This window comes from Moschus berezovskii, chromosome 17 (genome assembly GCF_049115385.1).
Source record: "Moschus berezovskii isolate FMDL1 chromosome 17, NW_MosBer_1.0, whole genome shotgun sequence".
Classification (NCBI taxonomy): domain Eukaryota; kingdom Metazoa; phylum Chordata; class Mammalia; order Artiodactyla; family Moschidae; genus Moschus; species Moschus berezovskii.
This window is the reverse complement of record NC_142476.1, coordinates 46,454,712-46,477,196: the sequence shown is the minus strand read 5'-3', so window position 1 is coordinate 46,477,196 and position 22,485 is coordinate 46,454,712. Positions and strand designations below refer to the sequence as shown.

At 40.5% G+C, this 22,485-nt stretch overlaps 1 protein-coding gene across 4 annotated transcripts in view; it reads right to left on the bottom strand.

Moving 5' to 3' along the window:
* Positions 1–307: 307 nt before the first annotated feature.
* CAMTA1 (calmodulin binding transcription activator 1) overlaps positions 308–22,485 on the bottom strand; it is a 989,569-nt gene continuing 967,391 nt past the window's right edge. For 2 of the 4 annotated variants that reach the window (XM_088845425.1, XM_088845427.1), the window contains 3 exons: positions 19,374–19,567; positions 17,840–17,914; positions 308–3,576 (listed from right to left, as the gene is read on the bottom strand). In XM_088845425.1, coding sequence (XP_088701551.1) covers positions 3,513–3,576; positions 17,840–17,914; positions 19,374–19,567 — 333 coding nt within the window. In that variant the 3' untranslated portion in view covers positions 308–3,512. Of the gene's footprint in view, positions 3,577–9,619; positions 10,446–14,932; positions 14,964–17,839; positions 17,915–19,373; positions 19,568–21,147; positions 21,169–22,485 lie in introns of those variants that run through there. The other 2 variants (XM_088845428.1, XM_088845426.1) reach the window with 2 other exon arrangements.

Genomic DNA, 22,485 nt, shown 5'->3' with positions numbered 1-22,485 from the left:
GGTGCCTGAGAAGGTATCAGTAACTCAAGGGCAGTGAATATTGATAGATGTAATATACACATAATCTAAATCTCTTTGAGATCCTCCTTGAATCAAATAGTGGACAAGCAAGTGTTCTAGGAACAGTGGCTCTGTTGAGAAATGTTCTCTTTCCTGGACAGATCTGAAACTATGTAGCATTCCATGTCAAACCACTGCATCAAGATAGAAGGAACTATTTGAAATGATTTTGTCAGGTTTAAAACCTGCTGATCACCTTGCATTTCAGTATCAGGTGAAGTTAAAGCAACACACACATAGTATGGGGAAATTTTCTTCATTTTTAATTTACAGCAGAAAGAATATAAAGCATTCAGAAAACATTTTCCATATTTTAAGGGCAATTCAAAACATTTTGCATGGTTTCCAGCAGCTGAGTTCTTCAACAGATCCATTGATTCAATGATGCTTTACATGCACAATTACAAAAATAAAACTTACAAAAAAGAAGACATCTAGACTAGTTTTACATGCAAGTCTCAGGGACCCCCCATTGGGCGCCAACTAGTGTGGAACTGCCATAAGCGACCGTGCAGCCAGAGAGGGGTTCGAGTTATTGTCTCGATTTCGTTCACACAGTACAGCTGATTTCAAATGGGTAACAAGTGTAGCAATTAAATCATCAGGAGACAGAATAAGATTAGCTATTAATTTTATAATGAGATCCTACTCCTGGCACTTGGGAATTCGGATTATCCAAGAAAGCTGCGCTTACCTATCATCTTATATTCAAAATTAAGATTCACAACCAAGAAAAAGCGGTCAGAAATGTTTCATTTCAGTGGAAGTGCATTTGTACCTCACCTGGGATTCACAGTTGTACTGGTAGATGACACTGGTAGGTTTTGAACCTACTTCTATCCTCTCCGTAAGAACGCTCCTAACTATGTCAGTCTTTTATCTTCCAGATTATCTAGCTTACTCAGCTAATAATGTAGCATGTGAGACATTTAAAAAAAAAAAGTGAGGGTTAAAGCAAATCCACTGAGGTCATTACTCCTGTCAAAAGATCGGCTATTTGTACCACAATGGAATAAACGTACCTAAATTCAGTATTACTAAAGGATATTCTGAAAGAGCTGGCTTTCACATTCTCTTCCCATTTATGAATGCAATTGTGTGTTTGTAAATTACTCAGTGTCCTCCTGTAGATCAAATTGTGGGAAAATAATGGGTATTTGGGGGAACTGCAACAGTTGCAACAAAACCCACACATTTAAAAACAAAATTGAGTCAGGTCAGTTTACAAATGTACAGGTGGCTGCTAGTTGTGGGGCTGTCACCGTTGTCAAAGCTGATCACAAGCAGTAAGACATATACTGTACAGTAATTCGAGGTTGGCAGTGAAAGGAAGTAATTAAAAAACAAGTACAATTATAGAAAAGGCACCAAGAGCACTGACCCCAGTTGTTACCACAGTCTTTTTGTATCTACTTTCCTTCTAAGACACCAGTTTAAAAGCTGATTTGTGAATATTTTTAGGCTTCACAACAAGCCTTGAGTTTTCACTTACAGTTGGCAGCCAGAACCAAGGGAAAAAAAAAACACCAAAACTATTCTCTCAGCTTTACACCAACTGATCCTGAAACTTAACCTGGGAATTTTAAACTGGCATCAACAAGTGCGAACTTGATTCTCTCAATTTAACATTAGCAGTTGAATTGTTAAAAAGCATCAGATTTCTTTGGCTCCTCATTATGTGAAAATAGTAATATACCATGACATTCCTACAAGACCAGTTTGCATCCTTTTAATTTGTAGTTATTTTGTGTGCAATTTTTATTACATTTTCTGATTTCCAGCAGGAGATATGAAAACGTGAGATATTTTTCTATTTTTCATCCTATTTCTTTTGTCATGTTTTGACCATTCTAAGTGTTCTTTGTTGGAGTGAGTGGATGGTGTTAAGCTATATACTGATTCATCTTAATGATTATCTGTTTAGCAAAAGTAACTTAATTTTCTTAAGCGATATCAGCATTCACATTACTTGGCACCATTGGCAAAAAAATCTTTTAAAGAAAATAAAATAAACTCCTGGTAGCCAAAATTAAATGTAAACATATCCTTTTTTAAGTAATGTTACTCTGCCTTTTTTTCCTAAGTCTTAATACAGTAGCTCTTTTTTTTTTTTTTTGCAGTTTAGTCATGCTTTAGCAAAATGTTCTTCTAAAGAACATTTAAAATAAAGTACTCTTATAGTGAAATAAAGTTTTTTTTTCATTTTACAGACCATAGCCACTAATGCTTTGCTTTTTTCATTTCTTTTTTCTTGATTTCATGCACATATCTCTTTGTTTTAATATATACAATATATACAAACAATACATCCACATTTTTTTCTCGCTCATTCAGACAAAACTATACAAATAATTTTATCTTGCCATGTTATTGACCTTTGTGAATAAAATATTTAGCAATTAATATAATCCCTTTCAAATATTTTCTCACTTTCCATTTCTACCTTCTATATATACACAGAAACTGCTCAGGTTGGATGAGATATAGCCAAAAATATGGAATTTACTGGCCAGAACGCAGCACCACACTGATCTTTTAGGTGGCAAATGTCCAGGCAAGGTTCATGATTCCTTAGAATGACTACAGTTTCCAAGGCTACTAAAAAAAGCTACATGCTTTACCAACTCTCTAAGTAATTCTCATTGCACAAGAAAGTAAGGCAAAAAAATTAAAGTGCTGAACATGAGAAAAGGGATAAGATGATGACTCTCCTCGCAGGTTCTTGGGAGGTGGTGGGGACAAGAAAATAAATTTAAACTCTGTACGCTGTTCCTCGTCATTTCCCATGCATTACCCGTGTACCACGCACCCGCCCCCTCTGCAAACTTCCACAAAACACTAAAAACCTGCAGATTTTTAAAAAGTTGCATTAAGTGTGCTGTAGAGATTTAAACGCAAACAGACAAACAAATTAAGATCAAATAAACACAGTGAAGGAAATGAGAACACACGGACCCAATAAAGATTTGTATGATCTAAGCCCTCCACTGAGAATCAATCCCAAAAATTCAGCTTCTTGGAAATAACCAACAGGTGCAGGAACAGCATTCTCTTCGTTGCTAGTGCATCCCCACCTTTTCTTATCTATATTTTTGGTATAAATATTTGTACAGTTCCACACGATGTTTGAATACAGCCCTATGTGAGAAGGAAGACGGCTTCTTCCTAAGAGGAGGAAAGCCTCTTTCGATTCCTCGTGGTGTCTTGTTTGCCCATGATCCAACAGAAGATTGAGTTCCAAGATGTCTTGCTGTTCAAATTAAAAGTTGTCCATGAAAGTGCAAATGCAATGACCAAAACATTCCTGTTAAAATCCTGCAGCTGATCTCCCCAAAACTGCAGAGGGATTATGTGTATGTATGTGTGTGTGTGTGTGTGTGTGTGTGTGTGCATGTGCGTGTTGTTGCATGTCTCTGCTAAAAACAGAAATGAAAACAGTCTGAAAAGCAGTGTCACATTGCTAAGGGATGCTGTTGTATGTCTTCAAGTTCCTTGGCCTTTTTCAATTCTTTCACTCTGGAAGAGAAACAAAACAAAATACCAGGTGATGACTATAGAGTGAAATTGTCACCAGATAAAGGAAAGGGTGTGGCCATTTCCCCAGGAAGTGAAAAGCCAAGACAAAAACCCTTCTGAGGACTGATGGCTAAGGAAACTCCTGTGAAATTGCTGGGGAAAATATTCAAGTGGAAGACTGCAGCCTTCCTGAAACTCTCCTATATATCAAGAGCTCTAAACACAAAGCAAAACGAAAGTTGAAAGCATTAAATCAAGTCTGACAATAACGTGCTCCTTCTAGAAAAAGTTAATTGGTCAAATAACTTTCTTTTTAGCCTGGTCGACCCCCTTGAATGCCCTGTGATTCCACAAGATGCAAGCTAGGGAGACCGCACACACATTTGTTCATTAGCTTTTGATATACCTAGGGCACGAGTTTTTGCTTTGCTCACAGACTGAAGATCCCGAGCTATCTTGAACCTGATGGGCTCCCCTGCAGAACTCTGATTTTGCCCAGGTATTGTTCAGTCTTTCTGATTTTCATAATTGCTTACTTTCCTCCCATTCCACATTGCAGCTTTAAAAGATGTTTAGGTCACTTCCCCCCGTGCCCCTGGGTAGACAGCACCAGGGTGCAATACCAATACGGTACTTCATTCTGTTTATCATATGTGTTGTGGTTAACAAATTCAAATTGCTATAAATAGAGTCAGGGAAAGTTCACAGCAAATTATTTGTTGATGACTGCTTTCAGTTGAAATTTTTTAATATAAAAATTTGCCTTGGCTTTTGAATGAATATGGCCACCTGACGCATATGGGGACATGGGAAAGTGGTTCTAAGCTAAAGAATATATTTCTCTTTACTGTCAGATAACTAAGCTTGCCTGACTGTTGGATTGGTCAAAGGCAAGTGTGACTAGGGCCTAACTTCTAAAGCCAGTGTGTGCTGTGTTAAGTCAGATTGTTTGCAGCACTGAATGCCATGTGGTAACTAAACATGGGTGTGAGAGGATGATCTTAGCCCCACAGAAGCAGCAGTTTCCCTAGACACATACACTCTACCTCAATAGTAGGACAAGAAAAAAAATTTGATTTGTTTTCCCAATATAGTCCTGTACAGAGCTAACTCCCAAATACTGTTCTCTCATTCTCTAAGAGAAGGGCCTCTCCTATTATCTTAAGTTATATGGGTAAGTTTCAATTTTATTTAAGGGAACTGTTAGTTTCCTTTCTAGAGAACGCTCGAGTGGAAAGAAAACATTTTGAAAAACCAGTAATAAGTTATGGCTCTACTGAGGTTGGCATTCAATGAAATGGCATGTGTGCTATAATAGCGATTGAGAAAATTATATTTACCACCTCCAAGCAGAATCATTTCTGAGTATTCTGTCAAGCTGATATGATCTCTTCAAAGAGAAGATGCTCTCTTTCAGAAAAAAAGCTTTGTCATTTTATCATCATCGGAAAGAATTATAATGTATGAAAACGTACTTCTTTGTCTGATTTATTTACTAAATATACCAAGCCCAGTTTGCTCAAACAGTATATCTTTGAGACTAAGAAAGCCTTCTTTCTTAACAGGTACACTTAGAATACCCTGCTATATTCACAACTGCATCCGGGTATCATTTGAACTTTATGATTAAGTACATTATGGATTATTACATTTTGGGGTACTCTGGGTCATACTGCAGTACAAAAATGCACATTATAGGTCCCTAGTTTTGGACATGCATACTTGGTAAATAAATGGCTTTTTAAAAATTGAAACATGCCATATTCTGTGTTCAATTTTTAAACATGCAATATCTATACTAACAGTCCTTTGGCTGGAAGAATGCAAGGCATGCACTGATGCCACCTTTCCTTCTGGGCATGCAATGTACCCGTACTTGTGCAGACCTCCTTGCCAAATTACCGCAAAATGTGCATGCTACTTCAGATATGACACCTGACTTCTGCACTAGCACAGAACTCATTCACAAATGTGCAACAGAAACTCCATCACTGGTGAGACTAAGAACTCTGAACTCAAAACCTGAGAGCATAAACACAAAGATCTCCATTCACAATTTCTCTAGTGGGAACAGGAAGGCTTTACAAATCTTTTTTTTTTTTTTTTAGTAAAGTCTTCAAGGTTTTATTTTTATTTTTTGGCCACGCTGCCCAGCATGTGGGATCTAGGCTTCCTGACCAGGGATGGAACCCAGGTTCCCTGCAATGGAAGTGCAGAGTCAGGCTCAGGTCCTTCGTCACTGGATCACCAGGGAAGTCCCACTTTACAAATCTTAAGTTCATCATTGGGATGAACTACAAAGGAACATGAATTATAGACCAGAAATGTTTTGCAACAAATGTTCATACCAAAAATCTGTAATCAGTTGGTCATGTGGGTATACTGCAAACTTTTTTAAGTTAAAATGGTCACATTTGTTTCTGTGGCTTTTTTTTGGCTAGTTTCTTTTTGAGCTAATTAAAATGTCAACTAAGGTTTTAAAGTTACTATGTAAATATGGTGCTATAAAACCAGTGCTGGCTTCACACACCATTAAGTTAAAGAGAGTTGCATGTCCACACACAGAATGACCACAATTATCAACTTAGGAAAAACGAGACATTCCTATTTCCAAATATATTTTCTAGGCTTTCCGAACTACTGAATTTCGGTGGAGAATTTAGTTTTTAGTTTCACGGTACAGTTTTCACAGTCTGCTTGTATTATAAATACAAATCATCAAAACGAATTAAATGGCATAGGCATTTTTAAAAAGGAAGCTGTTAAAAGAGAAATTAGCAAAAAGGAAGAGAATGCATGTTCCAATAGCTTGATGGGTTCCTTAGTGTGTTACCTTATTTAGTCCTCACAACCTCACCATCTTCTCCAATTTGTAAATGGAGAACCTGAGATTTGCAGAATTGAGCAGCCTGCCCAATTATATATAATGGTTAACAAATGGCAGAATGAGTGTTGTATGAAAGGAAAGAAGGTTAACAAATGGCAGAATGGCGATCTGAAGCCAGGTTTATCTGGTTCACTCCTCCACTCTGATGCCTCGAACAGCAACAAAAAATAAATTTTTAAACCCAATTCTTATTTGCCTTTTCCAGAAGTCTATAGAGAAAACATGCAGTTAGAAATTTCCTGTGGCGTGGGCGAGTACACTGTTGAAACTGACGACAATTCCCTTTTCTCAATTCTAAGATGCCATCCTTTATAAAACCATGTGTTGATTTCATTACAGTGTTTTAGAGTGAAAAAATAGCTCCACATAAAACGTATACATGGATATGAAGCAGATCTGAAACGTGACAGGAATGGTTCTAAGAATCAGGGCAGCCGAGGACTGTTAGCTTCATTATCCAATTTCCTGAGCATGTTGATTGCTAACATACCCATAGAAGTGGCTACAGTGCTCTACTGAGATCATAAATGGACGTTTATGTGACTCAAGGGTAGGTTATTAGGGTAAAACAGTGGTGCCTAATTTTTGTTTTGTTTTGCTTTAAATCAAAAGTCAATTGGATCTGACTCCCAAAACAACCAGAAAACACTTATATTCACTGAAGTGAATGAGAACAACTTCTGATACGAGAACTTATGTTAATAAATTCTGAGAGTTAGATGTTTCAAACCAGAGTATTTCAAATGGTCACAGAAATTTGTGTCTGCCTTGTCTCACTCATTCAAGATGTGAACTAAAAGGCACAGGTTAATTGAAAATACTTCTACCATGAAAATGATGTACAATAAAAGTTTAACAATTATTATCTCTGGGTGATATCCCTTGCTTATTTGTATTTCCAGAATGCACTACAGTGAGTATGTGTTTCCTTCATAATAATGATCTCTGCTTGTCATTTTATAAAAAAACTTATAAGATATTTTTCTATCCATCAGTTACAACTACTGTGTCTTACAAATATTGTAGTCACATGACATGAAAGAACAACTGAAAAATTCAGGGGAGGGGAAAAGATCATTTTTATAGACCAAAACCAAAATCAACTGATGGAGCTAGTTTCATTGTCCTGCCTATATTTTGAGCTTCTTTTCAGTGTGAAAACTTGGCAAATGTAGAGCAGAATTTTTGAAATTGGAAATATACTTGAAATTTCAGTAACTGTAGTCATCACATCTACAGAACTGAGAATGCAAGTCACCACATTTATAGAACTGAGAAAACAGATGCCCAAGTCACCACGTCTACAGAACTGAGAATACAGATATCAAGTCACCACGTCTACAGAACTGAGAATACAGATGCCCAATTCATCACGTCTATAGAACTGAGAATACAGATGCCCAAGTCATCACATCTACAGACCTGACAATACAGATGTTCAAGTCATCACATCTACAGAACTGAGAATACAGATGTTCAAGTCATCACATCTACAGAACTGAGAATACAGATGTCCAAGTCACCACATACAGAACTGAGAATACAGATGTCCAAGTTACCCCATCTACAGAACTGAGAATACAGATGTCCAAGTCACCACATCTACATAAATGAGAATACAGATGCCCAAGTCATCACATACAGAACTGAGAATACAGACATCCAATGTACCCCATCTACAGAACTGAGAATACAGATGTCCACGTCATCACATAAAGAACTGAGAATACAGATGTACAAGTCATCACGTCTATAGAACTAAGAACACAGACGTCCAAGTCATCACGTCTACAGAACTGACAATACAGATGTCCAAGTCACCACATAAAGAACTGAGAATACAGATGTCCAAGTTACCCCATCTACAGAACTGAGAATACAGATGTCCAAGTCACCACATCTACATAAATGAGAATACAGATGTCCAAGTCATCACATACAGAACTGAGAATACAGATGTCCAAGTCACCACGTCTACAGAACTGAGAATACAGATGCCCAAGTCATCACATCTATAGAACTGAGAATACAGATGCCCAAGTCACCACGTCTACAGAACTGAGAATACAGATGCCCAAGTCATCACGTCTACAGACCTGACAATACAGATGTTCAAGTCATCACATCTACAGAACTGAGAATACAGATGTTCAAGTCATCACGTCTACAGAACTGAGAATACAGATGTCCAAGTCACCACATACAGAACTGAGAATATAGATGTCCAAGTTACCCCATCTACAGAACTGAGAATACAGATGTCCAAGTCACCACATCTACATAAATGAGAATACAGATGTCCAAGTCACCACATCTACAGAACTGAGAATACAGATGCCCAAGTCATCACATACAGAACTGAGAATATAGACGTCCAATGTACCCCATCTACAGAACTGAGAATACAGACGTCCACGTCATCACATAAAGAACTGAGAATACAGATGCCCAAGTCATCACGTCTACAGAACTGAGAATACTGATGTCCAAGTCATCACATAAAGAACTGAGAATATAGATGTTCAAGTCATCACGTCTACAGAACTGACAATACAGATGTTCAAGTCACCACATACAGAACTGAGAATACAGATGTCCAAGTCATCACATAAAGAACTGAGAATATAGATGTACAAGTCACCCCATCTACAGAACTGAGAATACAGATGTCCAAGTCATCACATAAAGAACTGAGAATATAGGTGTCCAAGTCATCACGTCTATAGAACTAAGAACACAGACGTCCAAGTCATCACGTCTACAGAACTGACAATACAGATGTTCAAGTCATCACGTCTACAGAACTGAGAATATAGATGTCCAAGTCATCACATACAGAACTGAGAATATAGATGTCCAAGTCACCACAAATACAGAACTAAGAATACAGATGTCCAAGTCACCACATCTGCAGAACTGAGAATACATATGTCCAAGTCAACACATAAAGAACTGAGAATACAGATGTCCAAGTCACCACGACTATAGAACTGAGAATACAGATGTCCAATAACCTTTGGCTGCATTATGTTACACAAACTCAACTAAGGGTTACTAAGTTTTGCATCCTCTTAAAGCATTACAAGTGTTAGACTCACTCAGGTCGAGGAAAGAAATGAATCTACTAATATCCATGTTAAAAAAAACAAGGCCTGTGGTAATTACACTTACTTCTGAATTCCCTTGCATGGAAGACAGGCAAAGCAGTCTTCCTTGAGATTGTGAACACAACCATAGAGATAGAAACTGTAGCTTCTGCAGGTACAAGGAGATTGCTATTCTAAGGAGAGCTGCCAGGACCACATATCTGAACTTTGCATGCGCCCAAACTTGGAAAATGGCTTGGACTTATACAGTAATTAGAAGAGTAAGACTTTGGCCTGTGACCATCCAGCTATTAAAATTAAAGACAACCCTGAGATTACCCCCCCAAACATTCTAGGTTGAAAATAATCACTTTAGGATATTGCTTCAGTCTCAACCCAAACCACGTTGCACTGTAATGCACTGAAGTGAGGAAGAAAAGCAACAGCACTGAAAGCCAGCAGAAGCCCACAGGGTTTCTGTCCATCAGACGTCCCATGATCGTTTATGGATAAATGAAGTAGGCCTGCTTCAGAAACTCGTAGCAAACAATGGCTCCATGGGTAAAGCATTAGGCAAAGCGGCTTCATTACATCTACTTGTTGATGCTCAGCCAGGGAAATGTGTCATGAGTCAGTGGATCTTGGCAGGTATATTCTTGCAATGCTAGACGTCAGAAATGTATAGGGCAGCCAGAGGCGGCTTTCTGCTTAGTTACCTGTTGTTCTGAGAGCTGCAATAGCTCGTGGGGGGGATTAGGAAAAGAGAGGTCTTGCCATTTTCCGGATACCTCATTTGGATTGCAAAATGAAAAAGACAGAGAGGCCCAATAAGAACAACACAGAGCATGTTGTCTGCAATGTAACACACACCACTGTGTTCCCAAAAGATTCATTTCCTAAAAGAGGCAAGTAAGACAAAATTACTTTGGAGGTTTTAATGAGATGCCACGTCCCACCTTCATCTCTCACTCCTCCCTGAGCCGACTGGGCCACTTGGAAATTCACCTAACGTCACGTTTAACTAGAGAAGTGAGACATCCAAGTTGCTGACAGACACTGTTATTTTCCTAAACAGCTCACTCGCAGGCATTGTTAGCTGCCCTTTGGACAAAAGTGGAGAGAAAGTCTACGTGTGGCCTGCAAAACTTGCTAGTGACCCATTGCAGATATTTGGCTCAACTGCTCTCAAGAATCTGTGCTGTCAACGCTACTTACCAAGAAAACTAGCAGCATCTGGTTAAGTGTTTGGAAACCCAGCTGTCAAATAGAAAACCTGTTGTTTAAAAATCTGTGATCAGAAAGTGTTATTTCTTCTTCCTCCAGTCAGGGCTCTTTTCATTCCAGTTGCATGGTTTCATCCACCTTTACTGAACATGGGTAGCTTGGCCAGCAATTTATAAGAAATTGGTTATTTCAATACCGGGAGTCCTGCTGTTTACAATACCTGCAGGGACTATAACAGGTTATAAGGCTCTCTGGCAGAAATCTGATCTCATCAGGGAAAGAAGAAATTTGTCTAAGGCAATTTCTATTTTAGTTTCAATACCTTGAGAATAAACCCGTTAGGTAATTCAGCTATTTTCTATTTTCTTTTTCATCTGAGGCATCCTGGTTTTCTGCTGTAACACTGGATAACACCCTGTTTGAGACACTCAAAATCCAACTGGAATGCAAAATTTCTTCAAGCTTAGCAATCCTTCAGCCATTTATTGAAGTTTTATCACACCTCAATGAACTAAGAATAATTAAAACTGTTGACTCAAATATCTGTGTTTAATGCTTTCTCAAATAGATAGTTATTGTGTCCAAGACAAAACAAATTCCTCTTACAGCATTAGGATTTGGATGACTGCATTTTAAGTTACTGGATAAATTAGGGGTGAAGTCTGGAGGAAAGACTTAAGTGAAAATGAGCTAGATTTGGTGAAGACCATTTGGTGCTTCTTCTTAGCTTTCCCCAAGACTGATAATTTGAATGGGTATTTTCTGATTGCTCAGCTGCTGGAATTAGCCTACTGGCTCCCAATTCTGATGGCTGACATCACTTCCCTTTATATATCTTTCTCCTTCATTAATTTAGGAGATGGGGTCAAATTGCCTTTTATGTACACTATACCATGAAATTTCATTCTTTCACTTTTCAAATTATTATCTCTGAATACATAAACCTTAAATGTCTTAACTAGGGTGTGCTTTATACATTAGTAAGTATATTGTCTTCTTTGACATAAATTCCAGGAATATAAATCCTCCTCAGAGAAAGCCCTGCCTTCCAAGGGACTTCAACCCAGGGACTCTTAGAGGAAGTGCCATCCTGACTTCTCCAGTGGACAGAGAGGACACGAGATCCTACTGGGAATTAGACAAGACACAGATAAGCTGTTCCTCGTTTCAAGTTGTTTAGTTGCTCAGTCGTATCCGACTCTTTTGTGACCCCATGGACTGTAGCCCACCAGGCTCTTCTGTCCATGGGATTTCTCAGGCAAGAATACTAGAGTGGGTCACCATTTCCTTCTCCTGGGGATGTTCCTGACCCAGGGATTGAACCTGTGTCTGCTGCGTTGCAGGCAGGTTCTTTACCACTGAGTCACCTGGGAATTCATATGTTAAGCGAAAAATAACCATGTTGGAGGGAACCGGAAAGCTTCTGAGTTCCTCTCTCTGCAGGCCCCTAAGACTGAGAGGGATGGGAGTGTTATGAAATTCCAAGTTTTCATGCATGAGGAGCAGTTTTAAGAACTCACAGCAGAATGCAACAGGCATTCAGGAAATGAAGGTGGGGACTCTGGTTGGCATGGAAAAGCACTTCTAGAAAATGTACTCTTAAAAAGGATCATTAACATACCAGACCCTAACAAGCTTCAAAAGTGCATAAGCAACCGCTTTTACTAAACTGTTGGATCCTTGCAGCGAACTATATAAACTGCATAGAACATGCAAGATACTACCACTTATAATGAAATTGAATACTAGGGCATGCATCTGTTCTCTTGGGAGTTTTTTTTTTTTCTTTTTTTAATGGAAAGAGATATTATTTATGTATGCAGAGAGTGAGAGGGAATAGAAGAGAGAAATGGAGATGTGTGTCCCATTTTTCTCTTGCATTTCAAACACCGAGGAATCTGCTCAAATCTCTGAGCCCATTCCACCACATGGGACCTGAAATAATTCAACTGTAAGCAACTGCCTAATTCTAGAGAGCTCTGACTAGTTAAATTTACAATGGAATGTAGCTGCTTTACATTTTTAAAAACAAATTTCTCCTTCAGTGTCAACTTTTTACAGGAATAACATAATATATATATATATATATATGTTATCCAGTTGTGTCCAACTCTTCGTGACCCCATGGACTATAGCCTTCCAGGTTCCTCTGTCCATGGGACTCTCCAGGCAAGAATACTGGAATGGGTCACCATTCCCTTTTCCAGGGGATCTTCCTGATTCAGGGACTGAACCCAAGTCTCCTGCATTGGCAGGCAGATTCTTTACCACTGAGCCACCTGGGACCTTGACTTAGGAAGAACAATAAAAACTCAATTCTCTTGTCACCTTAGGTCAGCAAACTACAGCCTGTGGACCAAATCCAGCCCAATGCACATGTGTGTAAATAAAGTTTTATTGGAATACAGCCATGACTATCCACTGATGGGACTGTCTGTGCTGTTCTCATGATTCAGTGGCGGAACTAGATACAGTGGTCCTCTCCTTATCCATGGTTTTGCTTTCCAAGGTTTTAGCTGCCCACAGATCAACTGTGGTCTGAAAATATTAAATGGAAAACTCCAGAAATAAACAATTCATGAGTTTTAAATTGTGTGCTGTCTGCGTAGCATAAAATCTCACACTGCCCCACTTGGTCCTGCCTGGGGCGTGAATCACCCTTTTGGCCAGCACATCCATGCTGTATACGTGAACTGCCTGTCAGTATAGGCAAAAACATAGTATATATACGTATGTATATTTAGGGTCTGGTACTACCCATCCACTAGGCATCCACCGGGGTCGTGGCATGTGTCCCCCATGGATAAGGGAAACTGCTATACTGCAACAGACATTTATTACCTGGCCTTTTAATTAAAAGGCCTTTTAATGTTTGGATTAAAATATAATGAATAAATATTAGCATCAACACAAATATGGGAAATAACATCTCCAGAGACATTAGAAGTTTGGGAATTTTTCAAGCACAATCTTTTCTCAGAAATCTTGTAAATGATTAAATACAGCGTTAGCGGAAGGTAAGAAGGGAAGATGTTGGATGTAGTTGAGTTGATAGAGGTAACTGCCATGTTTTATTTTTCTGCCATGTTAGATTTTTAAATGCATCTTAAGACTACCTCTAGGACAAAAGTTGTCTAGTTAACCTAAATTCAAGTCTGATTTTGGTGAATTCAATTTCTGGCTTTTAAAAAACAGTTTTCTGCCCGCTACATTCTTTATTATAACTTAAGATGTGTTTGAGCAAACTCCAGGAGATAGTACAGGGCAGGGAAGCCTGGCATTCTGCAGTTCATGAGCTCACAAAGAGTTGAACATGACTTAGCGACTGAACAACTACACAGACTTGTCATAGTCATGTCTGCATACTTATAAATAAGCATCAGATTCTAAAAATCTCACAGACACTCACACGGGCCATTGAACTACCGCTATCATTTCTTCAAAACACAAATTTTCTTGGAACATCCACTCGGGACCGTAATATAGAATGGACAGGTTTCAGACACTTCATACCACCCTGTCTTTCTTCAGCACTGTCATTAAATGTTGGAAATCGGATTCACTCCCTTTTGGATAATGAATGTACTGGGCCGATTCAGGAAGCGCAGCTCTGGGTACTGACTAGGCTCTGGGTATTGACTTACCTCCTAGCACTAGGGAAAGGGAGAGTTAGAAAATGAAACTATGTAACTCCAAATAAGAAATAGATGAGTTAAAAGAAAAATTTCAGTATCACCTAGCAAGCCTTCTTGCTTTGGAAATTTCGACACAGAAGTAGTTGAATTTCATGTAACAGATTATTTTCATCACCAATTACCACTTGCTTAAGTTTCCTTGTGCAGCCTTGTTTAGATTTAAACTTGTCCCCCCAGCCACCTTTTTCACATGGAAGGCTTCTTCCACCAAATGCTAGCATGCCCTGTGGTGGCTTCAGGGCCTGTCACCTGCTCATGCATTTTTGTATGTCTGTATGTGACTGTTCTCCTGTTGTATAAAGTAGCAGTGTTAGTAGTCAGGGTTAGTTTTTATCTTATTTCATTCGAAATGGATGTGAAACTTTACTGGCATACCTAGGCTGCAGCCCCATGCAAGCAAGCAAAAAGCAAAATATTGAAAATGGAAGGTAAAGATAAACTGGCTAGCAGGCAGCTACACTCACCCTTTTGTACAGCCTATGGTCCACCAGGGGGCTTTAGACAGTAAAACAACACCAAAGAGCTATTAGCATGTGAGGGTCAGAACAGAAATCTTATAAATAGCTTTATTTCAACAACAACAACAAAAAGACTATAAAGTAGTTCCTTTTTTTTTTCTGGAAAGAAAGAAAAGGAGAGTGGTGGTGGGAGATATGAAATGAGCAGGTAGGAAAGTCACCAATTTATTTTTCAGTCTAAAAATGTTGAGGTCACATGACTTGGCAAAATCCTTCAGAAATGGGACACTTTCTGACTCCTGATGCCACTTCCTACCTACCTTTTCTGAGAGGACATCATAGGAGATTTCCTGTTTTAATGCTTCTAAGGGACAATACAGATGATAGTCTCTCTTAAGATTATATTCAGTATCCTGGATGGAACAGCAACGAGGTGACACTTATTCTAGGGGAAATGAGTTCAAACTTCCAGGATAGATTTTTGGGATTTCTTCAAGTTCCTTCACTGACTATATAGGCATGGAAAGTGAATACTGACCATGCATAGTAGACAAAGGTTACTCCAATTTGCCTTTCTAACATCTGGAATATCAAGGGGCAAGTAAAAAAAAAAAAAAAGAGCCAAGAGACATCATTGTTTAATCCCAAATAGTGAACAGAACTTCAGTCCCAGAATCTGATACTCTCTTCATAACAAATCTTCTTGTTAGCTTCATGAGGTTATTCCTGGTAAAAATAAAGGCTGAAGAAAGACAAAATCCTCATGAACTGCTTCTCTACCAGTCTGAAAAAGGAGAACTCTTAAAAACATGAGTGAAACCATTCCTTTACCCAGGCTCCTATGTGAAGCAAACTTTTGGGCATTTATGTTCTTACCCTCTCAGTTCACCCAATGTAAACACAGTAGGTTGTGGCCAAAAAAAAAAAAAGAAGAAGAAAATAGGACTGTATTGAACAGCTTTGCGCACTTTCACCAAGGAGGCATTGGTTGTTCAGTAGCTCAGTCGTGTCCTAGTCTTTGCGACACCGTGTAGCCCACAAGGCTCCTCTGTCCAAGGGATTCTCCAGGCACGAATACTGGAGTGGGTAGCCATGTCCTCCTCCAGGGGATCTTCCCGACCCAGAGAGCGAACCCGCATCTCCTGCATTGGCAGGATTGTTTACCACTGAGCCACCTGGGAAGCCCAAGAGGCATTACGCATGCATATTTTCAAAGTTTGAGGATACAGAAGAATCAAGGAGAATTCAACTTGAGAACGTATTTATTTGCTGTGGCTTAAGGAAGAAAAATGTTGAGGGGGTTTTTCTTAAAGATCAAATCTGCTGGGAGAGTGTTAACCACAGACTCAGTGGTGCTGGGGAGAATCCTCCTGGGCTTTTTGTTTTGCAGGAGGAAGAGGAAGAAGGGAGAAGAGTGTGAACACGTATGGAAAAAGGCACAGGGAAGGCCTTGGTATTGTCACCAAAGGAAGAAGAGCAACTCCTCAATTTGGCTGCAAGTCCTCTAAGGCAGATATGACTAAATAATAAGGAAGAGACTGATTTTGGTAAGGCCTGGAGAACTCATTTCATTATGTCCCGGTCCTGCCCCATATTTTGATATGCATTTTCTAACAAGATTTGCTATTTCAGAGCATTGATATGGGATGTCTCATCACTTAGCTAATCATGGGGAGAACACCCATCACTGCAGGTGGAGAGCAAATGCACTGCAGAAGAATATGGTAAAAGTGCCTCAGCAGCCCTGGCAGCAATCCTGGCTAGAGAGCACCATATATATCCTAAAGAATGTTCCTTTTAATTATTACTGTGCATGTGTAGCTCTGTCCACTTACCCTTCCGAGTTCATATAAACAAATTATTTTGTTAACTTAAGTAAAAGTGCACACAAGTAGTCAGTTAACCCCTAGTTAGTTTCAGAGTTAAAATATTGCCAAAGTTAGCAAGCAGACAATTTGAGAAGGAGAAACACTAAAGTGAAACCTCTGAGGAGTCACACTACACCCAGACAGCTCGGGCTCTGGGTACAATTAAATGGGAAGAAATCAGACATTAAAGAGCTTGCTTTCAAGTTTGGGTCTGTGAACTGCATGGCTCCTGATGAACGGAAAAACAACAAAACCATGTGGAGAGTCGTCTGAACACAGCTCAGATGGCCAGTGTCACAGAAGTGAGGACAGAACATTAACCCATGTAAAGAAAACAAACACGCGGTTCACCAGCCCCCAAAATCTGAGTCAAGGACCCCGTCTTCACCAAGGCATCTCAAACTCAGGAAAACAGAGAGAAAGGTTTAGCTCCATAGGAAGATGCTGGAGTCATCAGAGCCCACTTCTAGTTGGAAATTCACCTCCCATCTCAAGATGCCTTTCCTTTCCTGCCCAGATTCCTTCCAACCACCTCTCCTGTTCCCCATCACAGAATAGTGGGAATTGATCGGTTGATGGAGGGTGTTAGCCCTGACACCACCAGCAGAGGGTGCAAGTTATTCAGTGGAAACTACATCAGAAAACCTGGTACTAGTGGTTTCCCATCCTTTCCTTCAGAAGAGAAACTCTTGTCTTTTCTGTTTGGACACACATTAGCACAGTAAGGGTTTAGAGTGAAGAGCACACTGCTGAAGAAAAATCTGGAATGAAAAGCTAGTCAGCTAAGTTCTCCTCGAACCAAAACAGAAAGACACTGGCACGATCCCTGTGATTCAATACACACACAGCATCGTCTGGAACAGAGAGCAGGGTTCTCAGGACTCTGTCCCTAGATAAAGTTCTGTTATCCGGGTGTCACTTTAGCCTGATTATTTGTGGGGAGAGGGGGCGGTTAGCTTCACCTAGGAGTTTATGAGTGGTTAAGGCAATGCGGGTGGTTTCATTCTTCTAGATGAGGAAAATGTCAAAATGAGGGTGAATGTACCTGTGGCGACAACGGCGTAGAAACCTCATTATTTTTCGAGCAGCCTGGTCCTGCTTTTTGGTTAGCAAACTGCTCCTGAAAAAGCCAGAATATGAATTACTGTCACAAGAACGGTGCTGTGAGGTTTCATGTGTGAAAGCTGAAAGCAAGTCAGTGGTGCGACAGAACTTTTAACCCAACAGTTCATTAGGCAAATCCAACAGCACAAGCCTATCTCATGGATTTGAGTCTGGGCGTCACTGGGAGAGAAGGGAGGGGAGCGTAAATGCTCTCACCACTCAGAGGGAGACAACGGGAGGACTGAAAATAAGATGTCCTGTCACTACTCCTCAAGTCTTTATAAGCCAGATTTGTTGAAAACTCATTCGCCTATGTTTGGGCTTTCTCCGTTTAGACATTCATTCTCTCTTTGGGCTATTATTTTAAGACTTTTTTTTTTTTTTTGATGTGGACCATTTTTGAACTATTGAATTTGTTCAATAAAGAACCGAAGAGCTGACTCATTGGAAAAGACGCTGGTGGTGGGAAAGGTTGACGGCAAAACGAGAAGAGGGCAGCAGAGGATGAGACAGATAGCATCACCAACTCAATGGACATGAACCTGAGCAAACTCTGAGAGATAGTGAAAGACAGAGGAGCTGGGTGGGCTGCGGTCCATGGGGTCGCAAACAGTAGGACACAACTTAGCGACTGAACAATAAATTGAATTGGTTACCCCTATTACTTCTACTTTATGTGGTTTTTTTTTTTTTGGTTGCAAGGCATGTAGGATCTTGGCTCCCTCACCAGGAAATCGAACCCGCACCCCCTGCATTGGAAGGGGGTGAAGTTTTAACTACTGGACCACCAGGAAGTCCCTGGACTATTGTTTTCTAAACTTTTGTCATTGTTTTTTCCAGTGCTAAAACTCTTTATGACTCTGCAAAATGGGATAGCTCAGCTCTACTTACTTTCCCAAGGTTGGGTGTAGACACACAATTTAGACGACTATCCTGTGTGTGTGTGTGCACCCGCGCACTGTGTGCTCAGTTGTGTCCTACTCTTTGTGGCCCCTGGACTGCAGCCCACCAGGCTCCTCTGTCCATGGGATTCTCCAGGCAAGAATACTAGAGAGGGTTGTCATTTCCTACTCCAGGAGATCTTTCTGATCCAGGGATCGAACCCACATGTCTTTTGTCTCCCGCACTGGCAGGCAGGTTCTTTACCACTGCGCCACCTGGGCAGCCCCAACTGACTATATTAGGGTGACACCTTTCTGAGTAGGAACTGTGGTCCTTCCAGATTCTGATACTGGAACCTGGGTGGGGCATCAGAATGATTGGGCGGGGAGTGGAGAGAGACAGAAGGAGCTAAATGGACCAAAATGGGCAAAGGACACAGGTGTAACTCTACGGTAACATAGCCTCTAGACTGCTCTGGGAGGAAATCACTGCAGGATGCTTCGCTCCCTGTACAGACAGACCCACATGTCTGCAAGGGGCTGCTCTTTCACCCGAGTCGGGGTTCTCCTGGCTGCCACCAGATCTCCACCCACCTGAGCTTCTGCTGTACAATGACTGCTGTCCGGCGTGCCTGCCGTCTCTTGCCACACTTCTTATAACTCCGGTAGAACTTTTGGATCAGCACAGCGGCGCGCCGGCTCTGCTGGAATTTTTTTTGTTCATAGTAACTCCGGAATTTGCTCTGGATCAGGATAGCAGCCTGGGTCATCTTTTTGTAAAGTGCATACTGTGAGGGCACAAGGAGAAGCAGAGCAGTAACAAGGGGAGCCACGCAGGCGGGGTGTCCTCCAAGCCGACCGGGTGAGGACGGCAAGAAGGAAAACTACTTTTTTCTTTTCATGTTCTGTTCTGGCTTTCATCATAAAACAGGCAAACAAAACTTCTTTCCACCTACCTTTCCAAAATGCAAAATGTTACTTTAAGAGTCGCCTTCAGACAATGCACTGCTTTAAATGTGTTTTCCCCCACCTCAAATATCAAAACTGTTTACCCTTCTTGGAAAAAAGTTTTAACAGCAATAAATTGAGACACTTGAATTAAAAAAACATATTTAGGAAGTAAAATTTTATGATTTTTTTTTTTTGTTTGCCTTTTGTTTTGGCCAAACTGCTTGGCAGGTGGGATCTTAGTTCCCGACCAGGGATTGAACCCATGCCCCCTGCATTAGCAGTGTGGAGTCTTAATCTCTGGACCACCAGGGAAGTTCCAGGAAGTAAAACTTTACATGTTGAAGATGAATATTTCCTATCCGATTTGGAAACAGTTTGAATTAATCCTTTTTGGATGCTTCCCAATTCCTGCCAAACACAAATCCACTTAGCAGGCAGCATCTGACTTCTAACTAGCAGTTCCACACGACATATTTCTGAGTTACAAGGTCCCAAATACAAGGCTTATCATGAAACGCTGACACCTTTAAGCCACTTTAACCTGCAAAAGATTAACACTTGTCAGACCAACACAGGGGTGAAGCCATGAAACCTGGAAGGTGGCCCCAGAGCCAGGGACCACTCGGGAGTCAGTCCCTGCGCCCTCCGGCCAGCCCGCCACAGACATGGAAAGTGAGGCACAAAGGCACGCTCGGGGAGAATGAGTCCTCTTCCCTGCCAGGCACGAAAAACCAGAGCTCTGCAGATGTTAGCAAAGGCTCTGTCCAGATTGCTAACCACTTAGACTATGACTCTAGAGACCAGAAGCCACAGTGGAGGGCTTTGCTCACAAGGAGCCAACTTACCATGAGAGGGACAAGTGCTCCTCAGAACAGCCCTGTGCCTAAATCTCTCTCTGCATGTATGAGGTAGAGTGAGGGGCAAAAACTGACTTCTTAAAAGCTTCCAGACACAGGGTCCTCCTGCAAGAACCCTCTTGAGTCTTATCTGATCTGCCTGACATTTTCATTTGGCCCAAAGTCTTTCAAAACAAGGGCACTGCATCCCACAATGTCTCCATGACCTTGGTCTGCGTGCTCTGCATGGTCAGAACCTTGCAGACACAGCGCGGCACAATGGGAAACAGGGGAATTTCCTCGGTGGCTCACTGGGTTTACAGTAATTATCTTGGATGGACTGTTTACATGGACACTGGCCAAGAAAATGTCCAAAGACTACTTGCTGAAACCCACTCCAACGGCATAACCACGTGGTCCCCAGAGGATAGATGTGCTGTGGTGAGGTGGCCGGGTTGGGGGAGGGGTATGCCTACTGAATGACCGTGCCATCCTAATGGCCCCTTCTTGTAGCTGGTGATGGGTGTGAGGTTTGTGACTCTGGTGGAATGATTTGTGAGAGGACTTGGGTGTGTCATTACCTTCAAGGCTATCCATGTCAGCTTGGGGGAGAAACAGAAAATACAAGATTAATGTTAGATTGCTGAATAGAAGGAAATGAAAAACCAGAATCAGAACCAATGAAATGCCCAACCAAAGAAAGAAAGAAAGAAAAAAAGGCAATCTGACTATATTCATGCCTTTCATCTTCCAAAATACTTGTCTTATATTTGTCAGTATTTTTTTTTAAATGCCTTCCATCTTTCTGGTTGTAGCCAACACTTCTTTGGGAGGGGATTAAAAAAAAAAAAAAACAACTAACAAACTCACATTTTGGAATAAACTCCTGCTGTAATCACAGACTTGAAACTCTGATTCTGAGTATTGCTCTTGCTAATAAGTCCTCTCGCCAAACAGAAGTCAGGATGGTTCCCAACAGGGACTGTGGTGTCAGCGTTTACACAATAAACCTTCATTTTCTGGGATCATGAACTCAACTGGCTATAAGCTGAAGACACTCCCCCCTCTCCCCTCACAATTAAGGATTAATCCTAGAGAAACTTGAGAGAGTGGCAATCCACATGAGATATCAAGCAAATCTTAGAAATAATAAAGAGAACAGAATCCTGATTTTCTGTGTGGCTGGTATCTATCTCAGCTTTATTATTCCTTAAACAAAAGTGTAAGACCTACCAAAAGCACAACCTAAAAAATGGTTCTGCTAATAGGACTGAACTTTACCGTATGAACCAGTCAAAATGCAATTCGGCACTTTTTAATATCACTACCTAGGTGGTTAGAAAGGTCTAATGTTTACTTAATCTCTCTGAGTCTCAGCTTCTTCACCTGCCAAATGGAAATAAAATCGTTTACTTCAGATACTTTTGTAAGGAGAAAATGAAATGATGAGTCTGAAACATCTAAGGTATATTAGGTGTTCTCTGAACAATTCCCTTCCTGTCTGATGGGAGCTCCGTGACCCTGCAGGTCATTTCACAAGCAGTAAAACTGAACGAAAGAATAATTCAGGTGCTCTTCTTACAACGCTTAACTAAGCAATCAATGCTCAGTGTAAGATACTCTGGGCTTCTTTCCATTTTCAAAGATTTTTCACAATTCTTCATTTTACATTGGGTAAGAAGAAGCCAAAAAGGAAAACCGACTGAAGGTTATGTGATGTGTATGATTCAAGGTCAACGATAACAACCAGTATATACCTTCTTCCATCACCATACCAAACCTCCTCGAGCTCTTTAATTATTAATGAGCTCATAGGCAAAATGACTCACATAGAGCCTCACTTCAGACCCAAATAGCTTCCTCTGTATCAGACCAAGGTAGAAGGAAGTGATACCACTGAGAGGTCAACAGTCCGAACA